Source organism: Leptodactylus fuscus, chromosome 2, assembly GCF_031893055.1.
Source record: "Leptodactylus fuscus isolate aLepFus1 chromosome 2, aLepFus1.hap2, whole genome shotgun sequence".
Classification (NCBI taxonomy): domain Eukaryota; kingdom Metazoa; phylum Chordata; class Amphibia; order Anura; family Leptodactylidae; genus Leptodactylus; species Leptodactylus fuscus.
Genome location: NC_134266.1, coordinates 2,221,306 through 2,237,288, shown reverse-complemented (window position 1 = coordinate 2,237,288; position 15,983 = coordinate 2,221,306). Strand labels below are relative to the sequence as shown.

The 15,983-nt window shown below is 46.8% G+C and overlaps 1 protein-coding gene across 1 annotated transcript in view; it reads right to left on the bottom strand.

Moving 5' to 3' along the window:
- B4GALT4 (beta-1,4-galactosyltransferase 4) overlaps positions 1-15,983 on the bottom strand; it is a 64,615-nt gene that overhangs the window by 28,534 nt on the left and 20,098 nt on the right. The window contains exon 3 of the mRNA XM_075263295.1: positions 13,418-13,831. Coding sequence (XP_075119396.1) covers positions 13,418-13,688 — 271 coding nt within the window. The 5' untranslated portion in view covers positions 13,689-13,831. The remainder of the gene's footprint in view (positions 1-13,417; positions 13,832-15,983) is intronic.

Sequence of the window (15,983 nt, the reverse complement as noted above, 5' to 3'; positions counted from 1 at the left end):
AGCTGTGCAGTAAAATGTGTGCAAATTACAGCTGTGCCGTAAAGTGTGTGGATATTACAGCTGTGCAGTAAAGTGTGTGCATATTACAGCTGTGCAGTAAAATGTGTGCAAATTACAGCTGTGCCGTAAAGTGTGTGGATATTACAGCTGTGCAGTAAAGTGTGTGGATATTACAGCTGTGCAGTAAAGTGTGTGCATATTACAGCTGTGCAGTAAAGTGTGTGCAAATTACAGCTGTGCCGTAAAGTGTGTGGATATTACAGCTGTGCAGTAAAGTGTGTGCATATTACAGCTGTGCAGTAAAGTGTGTGCATATTACAGCTGTGCAGTAAAGTGTGTGCATATTACAGCTGTGCAGTAAAGTGTGTGCATATTACAGCTGTGCAGTAAAATGTGTGCAAATTACAGCTGTGCAGTAAAGTGTGTGGATATTACAGCTGTGCAGTAAAGTGTGTGCATATTACAGCTGTGCAGTAAAGTGTGTGCATATTACAGCTGTGCCGTAAAATGTGTGCAAATTACAGCTGTGCCGTAAAGTGTGTGGATATTACAGCTGTGCAGTAAAGTGTGTGCATATTACAGCTGTGCAGTAAAGTGTGTGCATATTACAGCTGTGCAGTAAAATGTGTGCAAATTACAGCTGTGCAGTAAAGTGTGTGGATATTACAGCTGTGCAGTAAAGTGTGTGGATATTACAGCCGTGCCGTAAAGTGTGTGCATATTACAGCTGTGCAGTAAAATGTGTGCAAATTACAGCTGTTCCGTAAAGTGTGTGGATATTACAGCTGTGCAGTAAAGTGTGTGCATATTACAGCTGTGCAGTAAAGTGTGTGGATATTACAGCACCTAATAACACAGATAGCAGCCTCAAGGATGCCTTCCCTGGGGCATGCGTTGCATTTCGTTGAGTCTACCACCAACCAAGTTTGGGCTGAAATCTAATGTGACTTCTACAGTAGAAGAAACCAGTCGTCTGCCCCCACCAAATCCACTGGTTACCAGGCAGTCACATGATATGCCACGTGCTAGAGCACAACATGTCCACCATGCAGCGACACCCGATTCGCCAACTGAACTGGATGACTCATCATATCATTCACCTCTCAATGTCTCAGAGGGCTGTAGCATCGCCTGAAGAGGACCCCCCTCCCAATACATCAGGTTTGTGTTAGTCCTACCTGCTGCGCTGACTCCGGCCAGCCCAAGACATACAAAGGAGTCCGGGTTTTACACCAAGATCTCCAAGATATCGGACTATAAGGCCGGGTTCACACGGAGTATTCTGGCTCGTGATTTGGTACGTAGACGCCGCGGGATCTTTTGCGGGCCGTATATGCTCCCATTGTTTTCAATGGGAGCCGGTACCGTACACGCGGCACTATTTTGCGGCCGTGATTTTGCGGCGGTCGCAAAATAGTGCCGCGTATACAGTACCGGCTCCTATTGAAAACAATGGGAGCATATACGGCCCACAAAAGATCCCGCGGCGTCTACGTACCAAATCACGAGCCAGAATACTCCGTGTGAACCCGGCCTAAAGGCCTATCCTTCTGTCCTGGCAATCTGCATATAAATATATATATATATATATATATATATATATATATATATATATGTAAATTAACACTCACAAGGCATTTTAACCCCTTCCCGACATCCACTGTAGTAGTACGACACATGCTGGATGTTTAACTACGGAAGCCGCCTGGGTGCTGGGCGGCCACCATAGCCGCCGGGTGTCTACAGCTTTATACAGTAGACAACCAGCGGTAATGTCCCCGCTCAGTGCCCAGACCGATCGACATTAACCCTTCTGGCCCTCGGTCAGCGTGGGCGCCGCCATTTTCCTTGTGATCGCCGGCTCCCAGAATAAGCTCCAGGGCCGGCGTCACGTTGCTATGACAGTCAGGAGCCTTGTGAAGGTTCTCCGGCCTGTCATTCTTTTGCTTCTATTGCAGGCTATGCTAGATATCCTGCAATAGAAGTGCCGATATTTTGCAATGCATTAGTGATCAGACCCCCTGGGGTTCAAGACCCTCTAGGGAGGGGGTCTAACAAATGCAAAAAAAAGTAAAAAAAAAATAAAAAAATTAAAAGTTCAAATCACCCCCTTCCCTAGAACACATAAAAGTGCTTAAATACTGTGACACACATACATGTTAGGTCTCCCCGTGTCCAAAATCGCCCGCTCTACAAATCTATAAAAATATATTTCCTGTTCGGTAAACGCCGTAGCGGGAAAATAAGTCAATAGTGCCAAACCGTTGTTTTTTCACTGTTTTGCTTCTGCTAAAAATTTGAATAAAAAGTGATCAAAGCAATGACATTTTCCGAAAATGGTAGAACTACAAAGTACACCCGGCCCCGCAAAAAAATACGCCCTATACATCCCCGTACACACACGTATAAAAAAGTTACGGCTGTCAGAATATGGCGACTTTTAGAAAAAAATATTTTAACACAGTTTTGGATTTTTTTTAAGGAGTTAAAATGTAAATAAAACCTTATACATGTGGTATCCCCGGAATCGTAACGAAACACAGAATACAGGGGACGTGTCATTGTGGCTGCGCAGTGAACGCCGTGAAACCAAAGCCCGTAAGAAAGTCGCAGAAATGCATTTTTTCTTCAAATCCCCCCCATTCTGAATTTTCTTCCCGCTTCCCAGGACATTGTACAGAATAATTAATGGCGGCATCAGGAAGAAAAATCTGTCCCGCAAAGAATAAGACCTCGTATGACTCTGGGAGCGGAGAAATAAAAAAGTTATGGGGTTTAGAAAGAGGGGAGTCAAAAACGAAAATTGAAATATGCCATTGGCGGGAAGGGGTTAATATTTCTCTGGCGCCCACAACTAGGAGTGACCTTCCTCCTTCTATACCTGGAACGGAGACTGGAACTGTACTGCCAGATGATTCAGATGTGATACATACTGATCTCAGACCAAAGTCCAAATTCTATCCCCTCCACCATAAGGGGTGCCACAACGAAACGTTCTACGCTCTTGTGGCTTCTGAATTTAGGACCCGGAACAGTAAGACAAAGAATTTTAGTCATAATCTGACCCCTGCCGAAAGGAAGGCGATGTATTCTTTAAGTTCCAATAAAGAGTCATTTGGCATGTCTCCGATCAGATGAGGTGCACTAGGAGGCTCCGATCAGATGAGGTGCACTAGGAGGCTCCGATCAGATGAGGTGTACTAGGTGGCTCCGATCAGATGAGGTGCACTAGGAGGCTCCGATCAGATGAGGTGCACTAGGAGGCTCCGATCAGATGAGGTGCACTAGGAGGCTCCGATCAGATGAGGTGAACTAGGAGGCTCCGATCAGATGAGGTGCACTAGGAGGCTCCGATCAGATGAGGTGCACTAGGAGGCTCCGATCAGATGAGGTGCACTAGGAGGCTCCGATCAGATGAGGTGCACTAGGAGGCTCCGATCAGATGAGGTGAACTAGGAGGCTCCGATCAGATGAGGTGCACTAGGAGGCTCCGATCAGATGAGGTGCACTAGGAGGCTCCGATCAGATGAGGTGCACTAGGAGGCTCCGATCAGATGAGGTGCACTAGGTGGCTCCGATCAGATGAGGTGCACTAGGAGGCTCCGATCAGATGAGGTGCAGTAGGAGGCTCCGATCAGATGAGGTGCACTAGGAGGCTCCGATCAGATGAGGTGCACTAGGAGGCTCCGATCAGATGAGGTGCAGTAGGAGGCTCCGATCAGATGAGGTGCACTAGGAGGCTCCGATCAGATGAGGTGCACTAGGAGGCTCCGATCAGATGAGGTGCACTAGGAGGCTCCAATCAGATGAGGTGTACTAGGTGGCTCCGATCAGATGAGGTGTACTAGGAGGCTCCGATCAGATGAGGCGTACTAGGTGGCTCCGATCAGATGAGGCGCACTAGGAGGCTCCGATCAGATGAGGCGCACTAGGAGGCTCCGATCAGATGAGGCGCACTAGGAGGCTCCGATCAGATGAGGCGCACTAGGAGGCTCCGATCAGATGAGGCGCACTAGGAGGCTCCGATCAGATGAGGCGCACTAGGTGGCTCAGATCAGATGAGGGGTACTAGGTGGCTCCGATCAGATGAGGCACACTAGGAGGCTCCGATCAGATGAGGCGCACTAGGAGGCTCCGATCAGATGAGGCGTACTAGGAGGCTCCGATCAGATGAGGCGCACTAGGAGGCTCCGATCAGATGAGGTGTACTAGGTGGTGTTGGATGGAGACCCCACACTTGTCCATTCTGCACAATACCATAGGCTAATCAAAGAAGGCTCCGATACAGGAGTCTGCAATAAGAAAGAGCGAGAGTTCCTGACAGTGCAGGGCCCGGTCCTATCTCTCTTTTATCATTTATCCAAGATGCATAAAGGTCTGATCCACCTGGGAGGCCCATCGTCTCGGATATGAGGTCCTTAACCCGTAACCTATCTCAATATATTGATACTCATCTGCAGCAATTGCTGCCATCGATTGTTTGCCTGCTTCATTTCAGCAGCTCTCAAGCTGTCCTGCTGCTGAACCTGTTCCTCGCACCGTGCCTGTGATTGTTTCAGCACCTCAGAAGCTCGCTGGGACGCCATATAATGAGCATGTTGTTGGTGTTGATGATTCGCCTGCTCCAGCGTTTCGGCAACTCCCAAGCTGGCCTGTCGCTGAAGTCATTCCTGGCGCTGTGCCCGTGATTGTTGCGGCATCTCAGCAGCTCGCTGGGACACCATATAATGAGCATGTTGTTGGCATTGATGATCCTCCTGTTCCGGCGGCTCTCAAGTTGGCCTGGCACTGAAGTTGTTCTTTGCATCGTGCCTGTAATTGTTCCGGAATCTCAGCAGCTCGCTGCGACGTCATATAATGCATGTGTTGTTGGCATCGATGATCCCTTTCATCTGTGCTTAAGGAGAACTCTGTGACTTTTGGCTCCTTCATAGCTTTTGTTGTTTGCGACAAATTAGATTTTCTTTTTCCCAACGTGTTTAAAATTGACAAACTGCCAGTTTGGATTAAAGGTGTTTGCCCATGTCAGTGTGTGAGCACTGGAGCAGATCAGATAATATGCAAATGTACGTACACAAACCACAGAGGGTTAGCGAGTGTTTACACAGAGAGATAACAGTCCTGGCTTTCTCAGAAGCCGAGATAAGAGCAGTGTAATATAGTACATGAACATAAATTCATAACAGTTACAAAGCCATGTCATTTACCAGGATAAAATGTAGCTGATGTTTTAATTGAGGTTACAGTCTATCTATATGCCAAATTTCATTAAAATCCGTTCAGTGGTTTTTGTGTGATTGAGGAACAAACATCCAAACTGTCACATCCTACTAATATTATAATTGTGAAAGTATGTGTGTTTGGATGTTTGTGTGTTTGGATGTTTGTGCGTTTGGATGTTTGTTCCTCAATCACAGCCAAACGCCTGTACGGATTTGGCTGAGATTTCGAACATACCTAGATATTTTGCAGGAAGGAATGATAAGCCACCTCCCGAGGTGAGTACTCCCCCGACAGCCCCACCGGGACCGGTGAAACGATACTCCGGCTCCGCTGTAAGGCCTGTCATGGCGTCCTCGCTGCTCTGTCCACGGCGCTCCCATTGGTGCACGCCAGGCTCTGGGCGGGCCTGTGGAGAAGCGGCGCAGCCCAATATGTCCAAGGCAGTGTGTGGGCGGGCCGTTCTCCGCTCCCGAGTCCGGCCAGCATGGCGCCTACTCGCAGCTCCGGCTGCGTGTGGCATACATCAGGCAGAGAAGCTATGCATACCTCCCAGCCATCCGCCCGACAACTATGTGGAGTGAGTGAGTGGAGAGAGCGGCGTGGGAGCGTGGGAAGGTCAGTACAACTATTTCTTTGTGTTACACATCCAGGGGGACATAATGTAAGGGGCCTATGAAACTGGAGGCAGATAAAGAGCAGGAGGGAGAACAGCATGACACTGGGCCAAATGAAGGGGAGGAGAACGGCATGACACTGGGCCAGATGAAGTGGAGGAGAACGGCATGACACTGGGGCAGGTGCAGGGGGTGGGGGAACGGCATCACACTGCTGCAGATGAAGGGGGAGCACGACATGACACTGGGGAAGATGAAGGGGGGGGCGTGTGGGGCACATTAAAAAAAAAACATGAGAATGGGCAGAATCAACATAAAAGTGGGCGGCATTAAGTTTCCCGTGGTGCGCGCGGTGCATATTTTCTCCCTCTCTTGGAAAGTTGGGATGTATAGGTAGGTACAGAGACCGCAGTGCCCAGCGAGGAACAATGGGAGGCAGGGGCGCACAGGGGTTCGCACATGTGCGCACCGCCAATCAGAAGAGAAGATGATAAAAGGTAGGAGAAGAATAGCCTTTCTTAAAGAGGACCTTTCACCACTTTTGGGCACAGGCAGTTCTATATACTGCCAGAAAGCTGACAGTGCGCTGAATTCAGCGCACTGTCGGCTTTCCCGATCTGTGCCCGGTGTGAAGAGCTTACGGCCCGGTACCGTAGCTCTTCTATGGTCAGAAGGGCGTTTCTGACCATTAGCCAGGAACGTCCTTCTGCCTCGCGGCACCTATCGCGCTGTGCTGTGGAGCCGGAAGGAACGCCCCCTCCCTCTGCTCACACTGCTTGTCCGTAGACTAGCATTATCAGGAGAGGGAGGGGGCGTTCCTCCCGGCTCCACAGCACAGCGCGATTGGCGCCGTGAGGCAGAAGGACGTTCCTGGCTAATGGTCAGAAACGCCCTTCTGACTGTAAAGCGCTACGGTACCGGGACCGATAGCGCTTTACACCGGGCACGGATCGGGAAAGCCGACAGTGCGCTGAATTCAGCGCACTGTCAGCTTTCTGGCAGTATATAACACTGCCTGTGCCCAGATATGGTGAAAGGTCCTCTTTAAGGCTAATCTGACGTGGTACCTAGAAAAAATGTGAGTGAGTGATAGGATCCCTTTAAATTTGATACACTTTCCCCCAAAGGTTTGAATGAAGCATTGGAAGATACAACAACTAGAGATGAGCGAACACTAAAATGTTCGAGGTTCGAAATTCGATTCGAACAGCCGCTCACTGTTCGAGTGTTCGAACGGGTTTCGAACCCCATTATAGTCTATGGGGAACAGATACTCGTTAAGGGGGAAACCCAAATCCGTGTCTGGAGGGTCACCAAGTCCACTATGACACCCCAGGAAATGATACCAACACTCTGGAATGACACTGGGACAGCAGGGGAAGCATGTCTGGGGGCATAAAAGTCACTTTATTTCATGGAAATCCCTGTCAGCTTGCGATTTTCCCCATAGGAATGCATTGGCCAGCGCTGATTGGCCAGAGTACGGAATTCGACCAATCAGCGCTGGCTCTGCTGAAGGAGGCGGAGTCTAAGATCGCTCCACACCAGTCTCCATTCAGGTCCGACCTTAGACTCCACCTCCTCCAGCAGAGCCAGCGCTGATTGGTCGAATTCCGTACTCTGGCCAATCAGCGCTGGCCAATGCATTCCTATGGGAAAAAGTTTATGTCACAAAAATCACAATTACACACCCGATAAAGGCTCAAAAAGTTATTTTTAATAACATTCCTACCTAAATAAAGGTAATCCCTAGCTATCCCTGCCTGTACAGCTATCCCTGTCTCTTAGTCACAAAGTTCACATTCTCATATGACCCGGATTGGAAATCCACTATTCGTCTAAAGTGGAGGTCACCTGATTTCGGCAGCCAATGACTTTTTCCGATTTTTTTCGATGCCTCCGGTGTCGTAGTTCCTGTCCCACCTCCCCTGCGCTGTTATTGGTGCAAAAAAAGCGCCAGGGAAGGTGGGAGGGGAATCAAATTTTTTGGGAGTTTGCCACGTGATGTTCGATTCGAATCGAACACATCGAACAGCCTGATATCCGATCGAACATGTGTTCCATAGAACACTGTTCGCTCATCTCTAACAACAACCTAATTATTTGGGGGATTGTTGTACATTGTTTCAGTCGCTATGTCATTTAAGGATTGCTGGTACTCTTTATCTACATTATACATTTTTATAGATTCATGTTTTCATATAATTAGGAGTCGGTTTACATTTACATGTATTTGTACGCTCATTTGTATATTTATTATAATATTGTGTATTTTGACATTAGTTATTGGATATTAGTGCTGAACGCCGGCTCTATTAAACTTCTATGGCCCAACCAGCCGTACTTAGAACTAAGCATGCGCAGACTCAGGATTCCGCGCATGTGACCTGACTTCCTTCAGACACCGCTCTGCTCCGACTCGTGGAAGCGAGAAGCGCCGGCGCGCATGCGCCAATCATGAAATTGTGGGAAATGAGGTCCCCGCCTCCCACCACCACCAATGATGTGTATTTATCAATTTATAGTGTCCCGGCCGAGGATTGAGCAAGTACAAAGCCATCCCGGCCAGGTAAAGATGATACGCTGGACTTGTGCATTACCTGTTTGTACTATACCAGGCTGTATGTGTCACAGGACAAGCTGTAAGGACTTTGTTTATAGTTGCCCTGCTGGCCCTGTTGTATCAAGATGAATATTCTGTACGTAGCTAGTGCATTGATGTAGTGCCCTTGTGAAATACCAGCTGAGCACAAGGAGTATGTAAAGCGGCACGCCGAGCCATTGAGCTGCATTAGGTGCTGGCTGACTTACTAGAAGCCTACTATTACTAGTATTGGCGCCACTTCACCGTGATGACAGACCACAACCCTCCGACCTGGATCAAACGTGTAGCAGGTCAGAATGGACGACTGCTGCGGTGGAGTCTAGTGCTCCAGCAGTACAACTACGACATCCGCCACAAGCCCGGCCGGGCCCATGGCAATGCCGATGGTTTGTCCAGGTGCGGTGAGGCTGCGGAGGTGTGTGAGGAAGGTGATCTTAGGACACTCCTTCCTCCCGGCACGCTCTAAAAGGGGGAAGTGTGATGAATCGGACCCCAATCATGATTCTCAGCTATAGGTATAACTATCTATGTATTGTGCTGACTGACCCTCAACTGTATATCTTGGTATCTGGTCTGTAATTGCCCTTTGCCTCAGATGGACTCCCTCTCACTGATTAGCAGGATGTGAGAGATAGTGTCCACATGCCCGAGCCTAACTACTCCCTGGAAGTGGCTTTGATCATCCCTTATCCCTAGCAGGGGGCCATCTTGGCTCAGTGCACTGAGAGTTCTCCTAACACCTTGTAGCAGACTGCCTGACTCCACAAAAACTTCAATCAGTTATGGGATTTATGAATTTATTGTCACAGGAAAATATGATACAGTCATGACAATAACTTCCTCCTGTGCGCAGGACCAGGTCGCACGTTTCGAGCCCAAGCACTACCCGATCAGAGGCCTAGGAGGGGTTCCAGCACTGAACTCGTTACCCATAGGGAATTGGGGAATCGTCCTTGGTCTCTACCTGATGGAGACTTCATTGAGGAACCCCATCATGCCCCTAGCCAAACAGTGGGTTCACCTGGCAAAGAGTTATGGCCGTTTATAGTTATTCTGGTGTAAGGTGAGGGGGCTGAGTTTCCCACCTTGCTGACCTCATTGTGGGAGGGGGCTGAGGGGAGATATATTGTCACCCATGCCAGGACCCTGGTGTTCTTTGTTCTTGTTCTTCCTGGTCTGCTGGAATGTGTCACTAGGTGCTGTGATGCTGTGGAAACTGTTCCCTTGGACTATTGACTAATGCCTAGGGAAATACCATACACCCTGGACTATTCTGTTAATGGAGTCGTCCACCCCTTTCCATCTGTGGACTACTTAAAAGGACTCTAAAGCTATGTGCCCTGGATTTCGTGAGTGGAATTCCGGAGATCGAATCTGTTTATCCCTGTTTCTAATCTTTTATTCTTTTTTACCTTACTGTACTGTATCATACCTTCCTGTAACCGTATAAGCTTGTAACCGCCAGGGTATATCTTTATATATATATATATATATATATATATATATATATATATATATATGTTCTGGCTGAGTGGTAACGACCATCTTGAGTTAATAAAACGTTAAAACTTTAGAAGGCTCTTCTCGTATTATCCTATAAGGCCCAGTTCTCTCTCGGGTTGTGGGAGTGTACGGTATAGATAAGAAGGCGATCGCGGCTGCGGCCGCGTGGCTAAGGTGGAGGCCGAATCCTTGCACCTTGAGGCCGGGGCGGAATGGCGCGATTCGTCACCCCCCCCCCCCTGTATTCTATGTGTCCCCCTGCCCCCCTGTATTCTATGTGCCCCCCCTAAAATAAAATATAAAATAATAATAAAAAGAAATAGGGAAGGGAGTGAAATGCTAAATTTTTCAACTCTGAATATTTTTTTATTACTAATTTTAATTATTATTATTATTATTATTTTGATTAGGTAATTGATCCACAATCACCAATACAATATACTGCAATACTGATGTACAATCCCCTGATACAGTACAGTAATGGCTGGCCTGGGGGGATTCAATAGGCTCACAACTATCATGAACATGGACGGCCGCCCCCGCAACTTGGCAGCCCAATAGCTCATCACCCAGGTTTCCTATATAAAGCCATGTACATACAGATATGTACACTTCTTCACCGTTTATCTCGGGGTATGTGTTCCGACTACGCCCTCATACAAGGGGTCAACGCTTAGCAAATATCATAAAATGTATTTGCTCAGTAACTTAATTCAGCCGCTGTTGACTTTGGCGTTACGACAAATTTGATAGGAATATTAGTTTATACGGGGAATGTATCACAGGGTATCGGAACTCTCTGGAACACTAAGTAGCCAGTAATTCTAATAAAATGCCAAATGATCACATCCCTATGAAGAACAAAGTTTAAGTGGTAATGGGTGGTGACTAGTCCAATGCAGCAGCAGTTGGTCGCCGCTTGTAGTACAGAGAGTCCCTGTTTCCGTCAGGGAGACGTTCATGTCAAGAAAAGGAATTTGTTTCTCATTAACGAATGATGTAAAGTGTAAATTTAACTCATTGTGATTCAAGGCTGCCGTAAAGTCATGAAACATCTCAATTTCAGAGCAAAGATGGGTCTATTTAAGGAGTGCTCTGATAACGCTCAGTGTCCATTCCAAACAAGTACTGGGGTCTACCACAAAGACCCCGGGGACTTCGGTTCTTACCGCAGTCTATCAGCCTAACTAGAAATCCTCCTGATGATTCGTATCTGGCGAAACGCGTAGAGGAATGAATGAGACTGGCTGGGGATGTCAGCATTGGCCCTATCAGTGTGAATGATCTTGTTGCATGATAGCATTTTAGTGAAAGGGAGCGTGACTATCGGTGAATGTTCTGACCTAGTTAACCCCGTGTTTGCTACAGGCAGAGAGATACAGGCATCCTATAATAACACCCGGCCACATTGATGAATAGCTTACCACTGTGCTGGGCTGTGATTGGTTGCTGCCCTGAGTTTAGGGGGTTTCTCTACAAACTCAGCAGGTTTACTAACAAAGTCTGATGGAGAAAGTTGAAACAAAACGCTACAATGTTGCAGCATTAATATCGCATTAATTAACTTGAGAACACATTATTAATAGGGATGTGATCATTTGGCATCTTATTAGAATTTAATACAAGTTGTATTTCAAGTATTACTGGCTACTTAGTGGGGCACCAGAGTGTATTAATACGGACAGAAGACGTGCGGCCTGAGGGAGGGGAAGGTCTGAGTACACACAAATCCAGCTCAACAACGTGACCCAAAGGGAAATCCTAACCCTTTCACTGCCAGTGGACCCAATAAGAGTCCTTTATAATAGGACATCATCAATGTACATTCTCACAAGACCCTGCATTACCTTAAAGTGTTGGTTCACCTTTAAGATCATTGTCTTACTTTAGAAAACAAAAATTAGAAAAAAAAATTCTCCTGTTCCTGACTACACCTCCGTGTAGTCAGAATCCCTATAATCTGCATGGAATGGTCTGTTCCGCTCTGCTGCAGGTACGGAACAGACCACTAGGCACATACAAATGGGGGTGCTGACTACACCAAGTCAGTTACTGGAGGATGTCATGTTTTTTTTCTACTTCTGCGATACCTGGCGTAATTAAATCCTGAGCGCCCAGATGGAATACATTGTAAAGATGCTTCATCATTATTGTCCGGATCCTGCTCAGCCAATATTAAATGTTAATGAATAGAGATGAGCGAGTAGTGAAATATCCGATATTCGTGTCGAATAGCCCCTCAATATTGGACTATTGGAACGAATATCGAACCCCATTATAGTCTATGGGAGAAAATGCTTTGTTTCAGGGGATCCCACCATTCAACTCAGGAGGGTCACCAGGTCCACTATGACACCCCAGGAAATGATGCCAACACCTCTGCAATACAACTGGGACAGCAGGGGAAGCATGTCTGGGGGCATCTAACAAGCCCAAGTCACTGTATTACCTCACTAATAATGCCGGAGCTGACTTTTTCCCATAGGAATGCATTGACCAGTGTTGATTGGCCGAATGCCATACAGTGTACAGCATTGGCCAATCAACGCTGGTTCTGCCGGAGGCTCATCTGTGAGGAGGCGGAGTCTAAGATCAGTCCACAGCAGTCTCCATTGTGGTCCGATCTCAAATGTAGCAGAGTTGAGCGCACAGCACTGCTACACCTAAGATGTAGCAGAGCTGTGTCAACCCTGCTATACCTGAGCTGACTTTTTCCCATAGGAATGCACTGACCGTACTCTTGCATGTATCTTGGGCTGTATCTCGGCCCCAGCACATGGAAGTCAAAGTATATAGAGCCCCAAAGAGCTGGGTGAGTGACATTCCCCCCTAAATAAAGGTAATCCCTAGCTAACCCTCCTGTACATCTGTCCCTGTCTCACAGTCACATAGGTCACAGTCTTATATGACCCAGATATGAAATCCTCCATTCATATAAATTGGAGGTCACGTGATTTCGACAGCCAATTACTTTTTCCGATTTTTTTTCGATGCCTCCGTTGTCGTAGTTCCTGTCCCACCTCCCCTGCGCAGTTATTGGTGCAAAAAAAGCGCCAGGGAAGGTGGGAGGGGACACAAATTTTTACTGCATTTGCCGCGTGGTGTTCAATTGGAATCGAACATCTCGAACAGCCTGATATTTGATCGAATACCAATTCAATCAAACGCTGTTCACTCATCTCTATTAATGAAGTCAAATATTTGAAAGGAGCGGCGCCGCTTATCACCCTATCCTATTATCCATCACACCCTCATAATCCTGACATATCATATTTATCACATGGCTTAATATCTGTCATGTAATGTAATCAGACACCCCCATAACAGGCATGTAGTGGTCTGTTCCATAATGTTGCAGTTGTGGATGGGACTACTATACACATAAGATGAGGGGTGCTCACTACATGAAGTTTCCTACAGTGGAGTATAACGTAACGCACCGGCGCGGCTGTCACTGACCGTATATACTTACTGAGCTGTGGGGACAGCAGCGGGCAGAGCTTTAAGTCCACCTCATTCTGCGTGGTCTGCTCCACGGCAGGGGGCGGCCTACTGTCCGTAGATTTCTTCTCTGAGGGTGGACACTTCCAGAAGTTGTCCACTGGGGTCCTGAATTTGGGGGTGTAGTGGGTGCTGTCCATTATATAGAAGCAGGCCCAGCCCATGGCGGTCAGACACACGGCAATGAAAAGCAGAAGCCGGATCTGACAGAAGAGGTTCCCGATGGTGCTGCTCAGTCCCATCACTACAACGACTCCGAAGGTCCAAATACTGAAGGGAAATGCGGACTGGAGATCAGCGGCGACTCCTTTACGTCACCTCATCGACCTCTCACATGAAACATCCATCTCACAGAGCGACTCACATGTGACCGCCATCATCTGACCTGCAAGACAGAGAAGTATCACAAGTAATAAAACATCTCCTTATCAAATATAACAAAGTACAAACCACCAGCGCAGCGCCCCCGACCGAAAATACACAGTATGTATGTACACAGTGACTGTACCAGCAGAATAGTGAGCGCAGCTCTGGAGTATAATACAGGATAAGTAATGTAATGTATGTACACAGTGACTGCACCAGCAGAATAGTGAGCGCAGCTCTGGAGTATAATACAGGATAAGTAATGTAATGTATGTACACAGTGACTGCACCGGCAGAATAGTGAGCGCAGCTCTGGGGTATAATACAGGATAAGTAATGTAATGTATGTACACAGTGACTGTACCGGCAGAATAGTGAGCGCAGCTCTGGAGTATAATACAGGATAAGTAATGTAATGTATGTACACAGTTACTGTACCAGCAGAATAGTGAGCGCAGCTCTGGAGTATAATACAGGATAAGTAATGTAATGTATGTACACAGTGACTGCACCAGCAGAATAGTGAGCGCAGCTCTGGAGTATAATACAGGATAAGTAATGTAATGTATGTACACAGTGACTGCACCAGCAGAATAGTGAGCGCAGCTCTGGAGTATAATACAGGATAAGTAATGTAATGTATGTACACAGTGACTGCACCAGCAGAATAGTGAGCGCAGCTCTGGAGTATAATACAGGATAAGTAATATAATGTATGTACACAGTGACTGCACCAGCAGAATAGTGAGCGCAGCTCTGGAGTATAATACAGGATAAGTAATGTAATGTATGTACACAGTGACTGCACCAGCAGAATAGTGAGCGCAGCTCTGGAGTATAATACAGGATAAGTAATGTAATGTATGTGCACAGTGACTGTACCAGCAGAATAGTGGGCGCAGCTCTGGGGTATAATACAGGATAAGTACTGTAATGTATGTACACAGTGACTGCACCAGCAGAATAGTGAGCCCAGCTCTGGAGTATAATACAGGATAGGTAATGTATGTACACAGTGACTGCACCAGCAGAATAGTGAGCGCAGCTCCGGAGTATAATACAGGATAAGTAATGTAATGTATGTACACAGTGACTGCACCAGCAGAATAGTGAGCGCAGCTCTGGAGTATAATACAGGATAAGTAATGTAATGTATGTACACAGTGACTGCACCGGCAGAATAGTGAGCGCAGCTCTGGAGTATAATACAGGATAAGTAATATAATGTATGTACACAGTGACTGCACCAGCAGAATAGTGAGCGCAGCTCTGGAGTATAATACAGGATAAGTAATGTAATGTATGTACACAGTGACTGCACCAGCAGAATAGTGAGCGCAGCTCTGGAGTATAATACAGGATAAGTAATGTAATGTATGTACACAGTGACTGCACCAGCAGAATAGTGAGCGCAGCTCTGGAGTATAATACAGGATAAGTAATATAATGTATGTACACAGTGACTGCACCAGCAGAATAGTGAGCGCAGCTCTGGAGTATAATACAGGATAAGTAATGTAATGTATGTACACAGTGACTGCACCAGCAGAATAGTGAGCGCAGCTCTGGAGTATAATACAGGATAAGTAATGTAATGTATGTGCACAGTGACTGTACCAGCAGAATAGTGGGCGCAGCTCTGGGGTATAATACAGGATAAGTACTGTAATGTATGTACACAGTGACTGCACCAGCAGAATAGTGAGCCCAGCTCTGGAGTATAATACAGGATAGGTAATGTATGTACACAGTGACTGCACCAGCAGAATAGTGAGCGCAGCTCCGGAGTATAATACAGGATAAGTAATGTAATGTATGTACACAGTGACTGCACCAGCAGAATAGTGAGCGCAGCTCTGGAGTATAATACAGGATAAGTAATGTATGTACACAGTGACTGTACCAGCAGAATAGTGAGCGCAGCTCTGGGGTATAATACAGGATAAGTAATGTAATGTATGTACACAGTGACTGCACCAGCAGAATAGTGAGCGCAGCTCTGGAGTATAATACAGGATAAGTAATGTAATGTATGTACACAGTGACTGCACCAGCAGAATAGTGAGCGCAGCTCTGGAGTATAATACAGGATAAGTAATGTAATGTATGTACACAGTGACTGCACCGGCAGAATAGTGAGCGCAGCTCTGGAGTATAATACAGGATAAGTA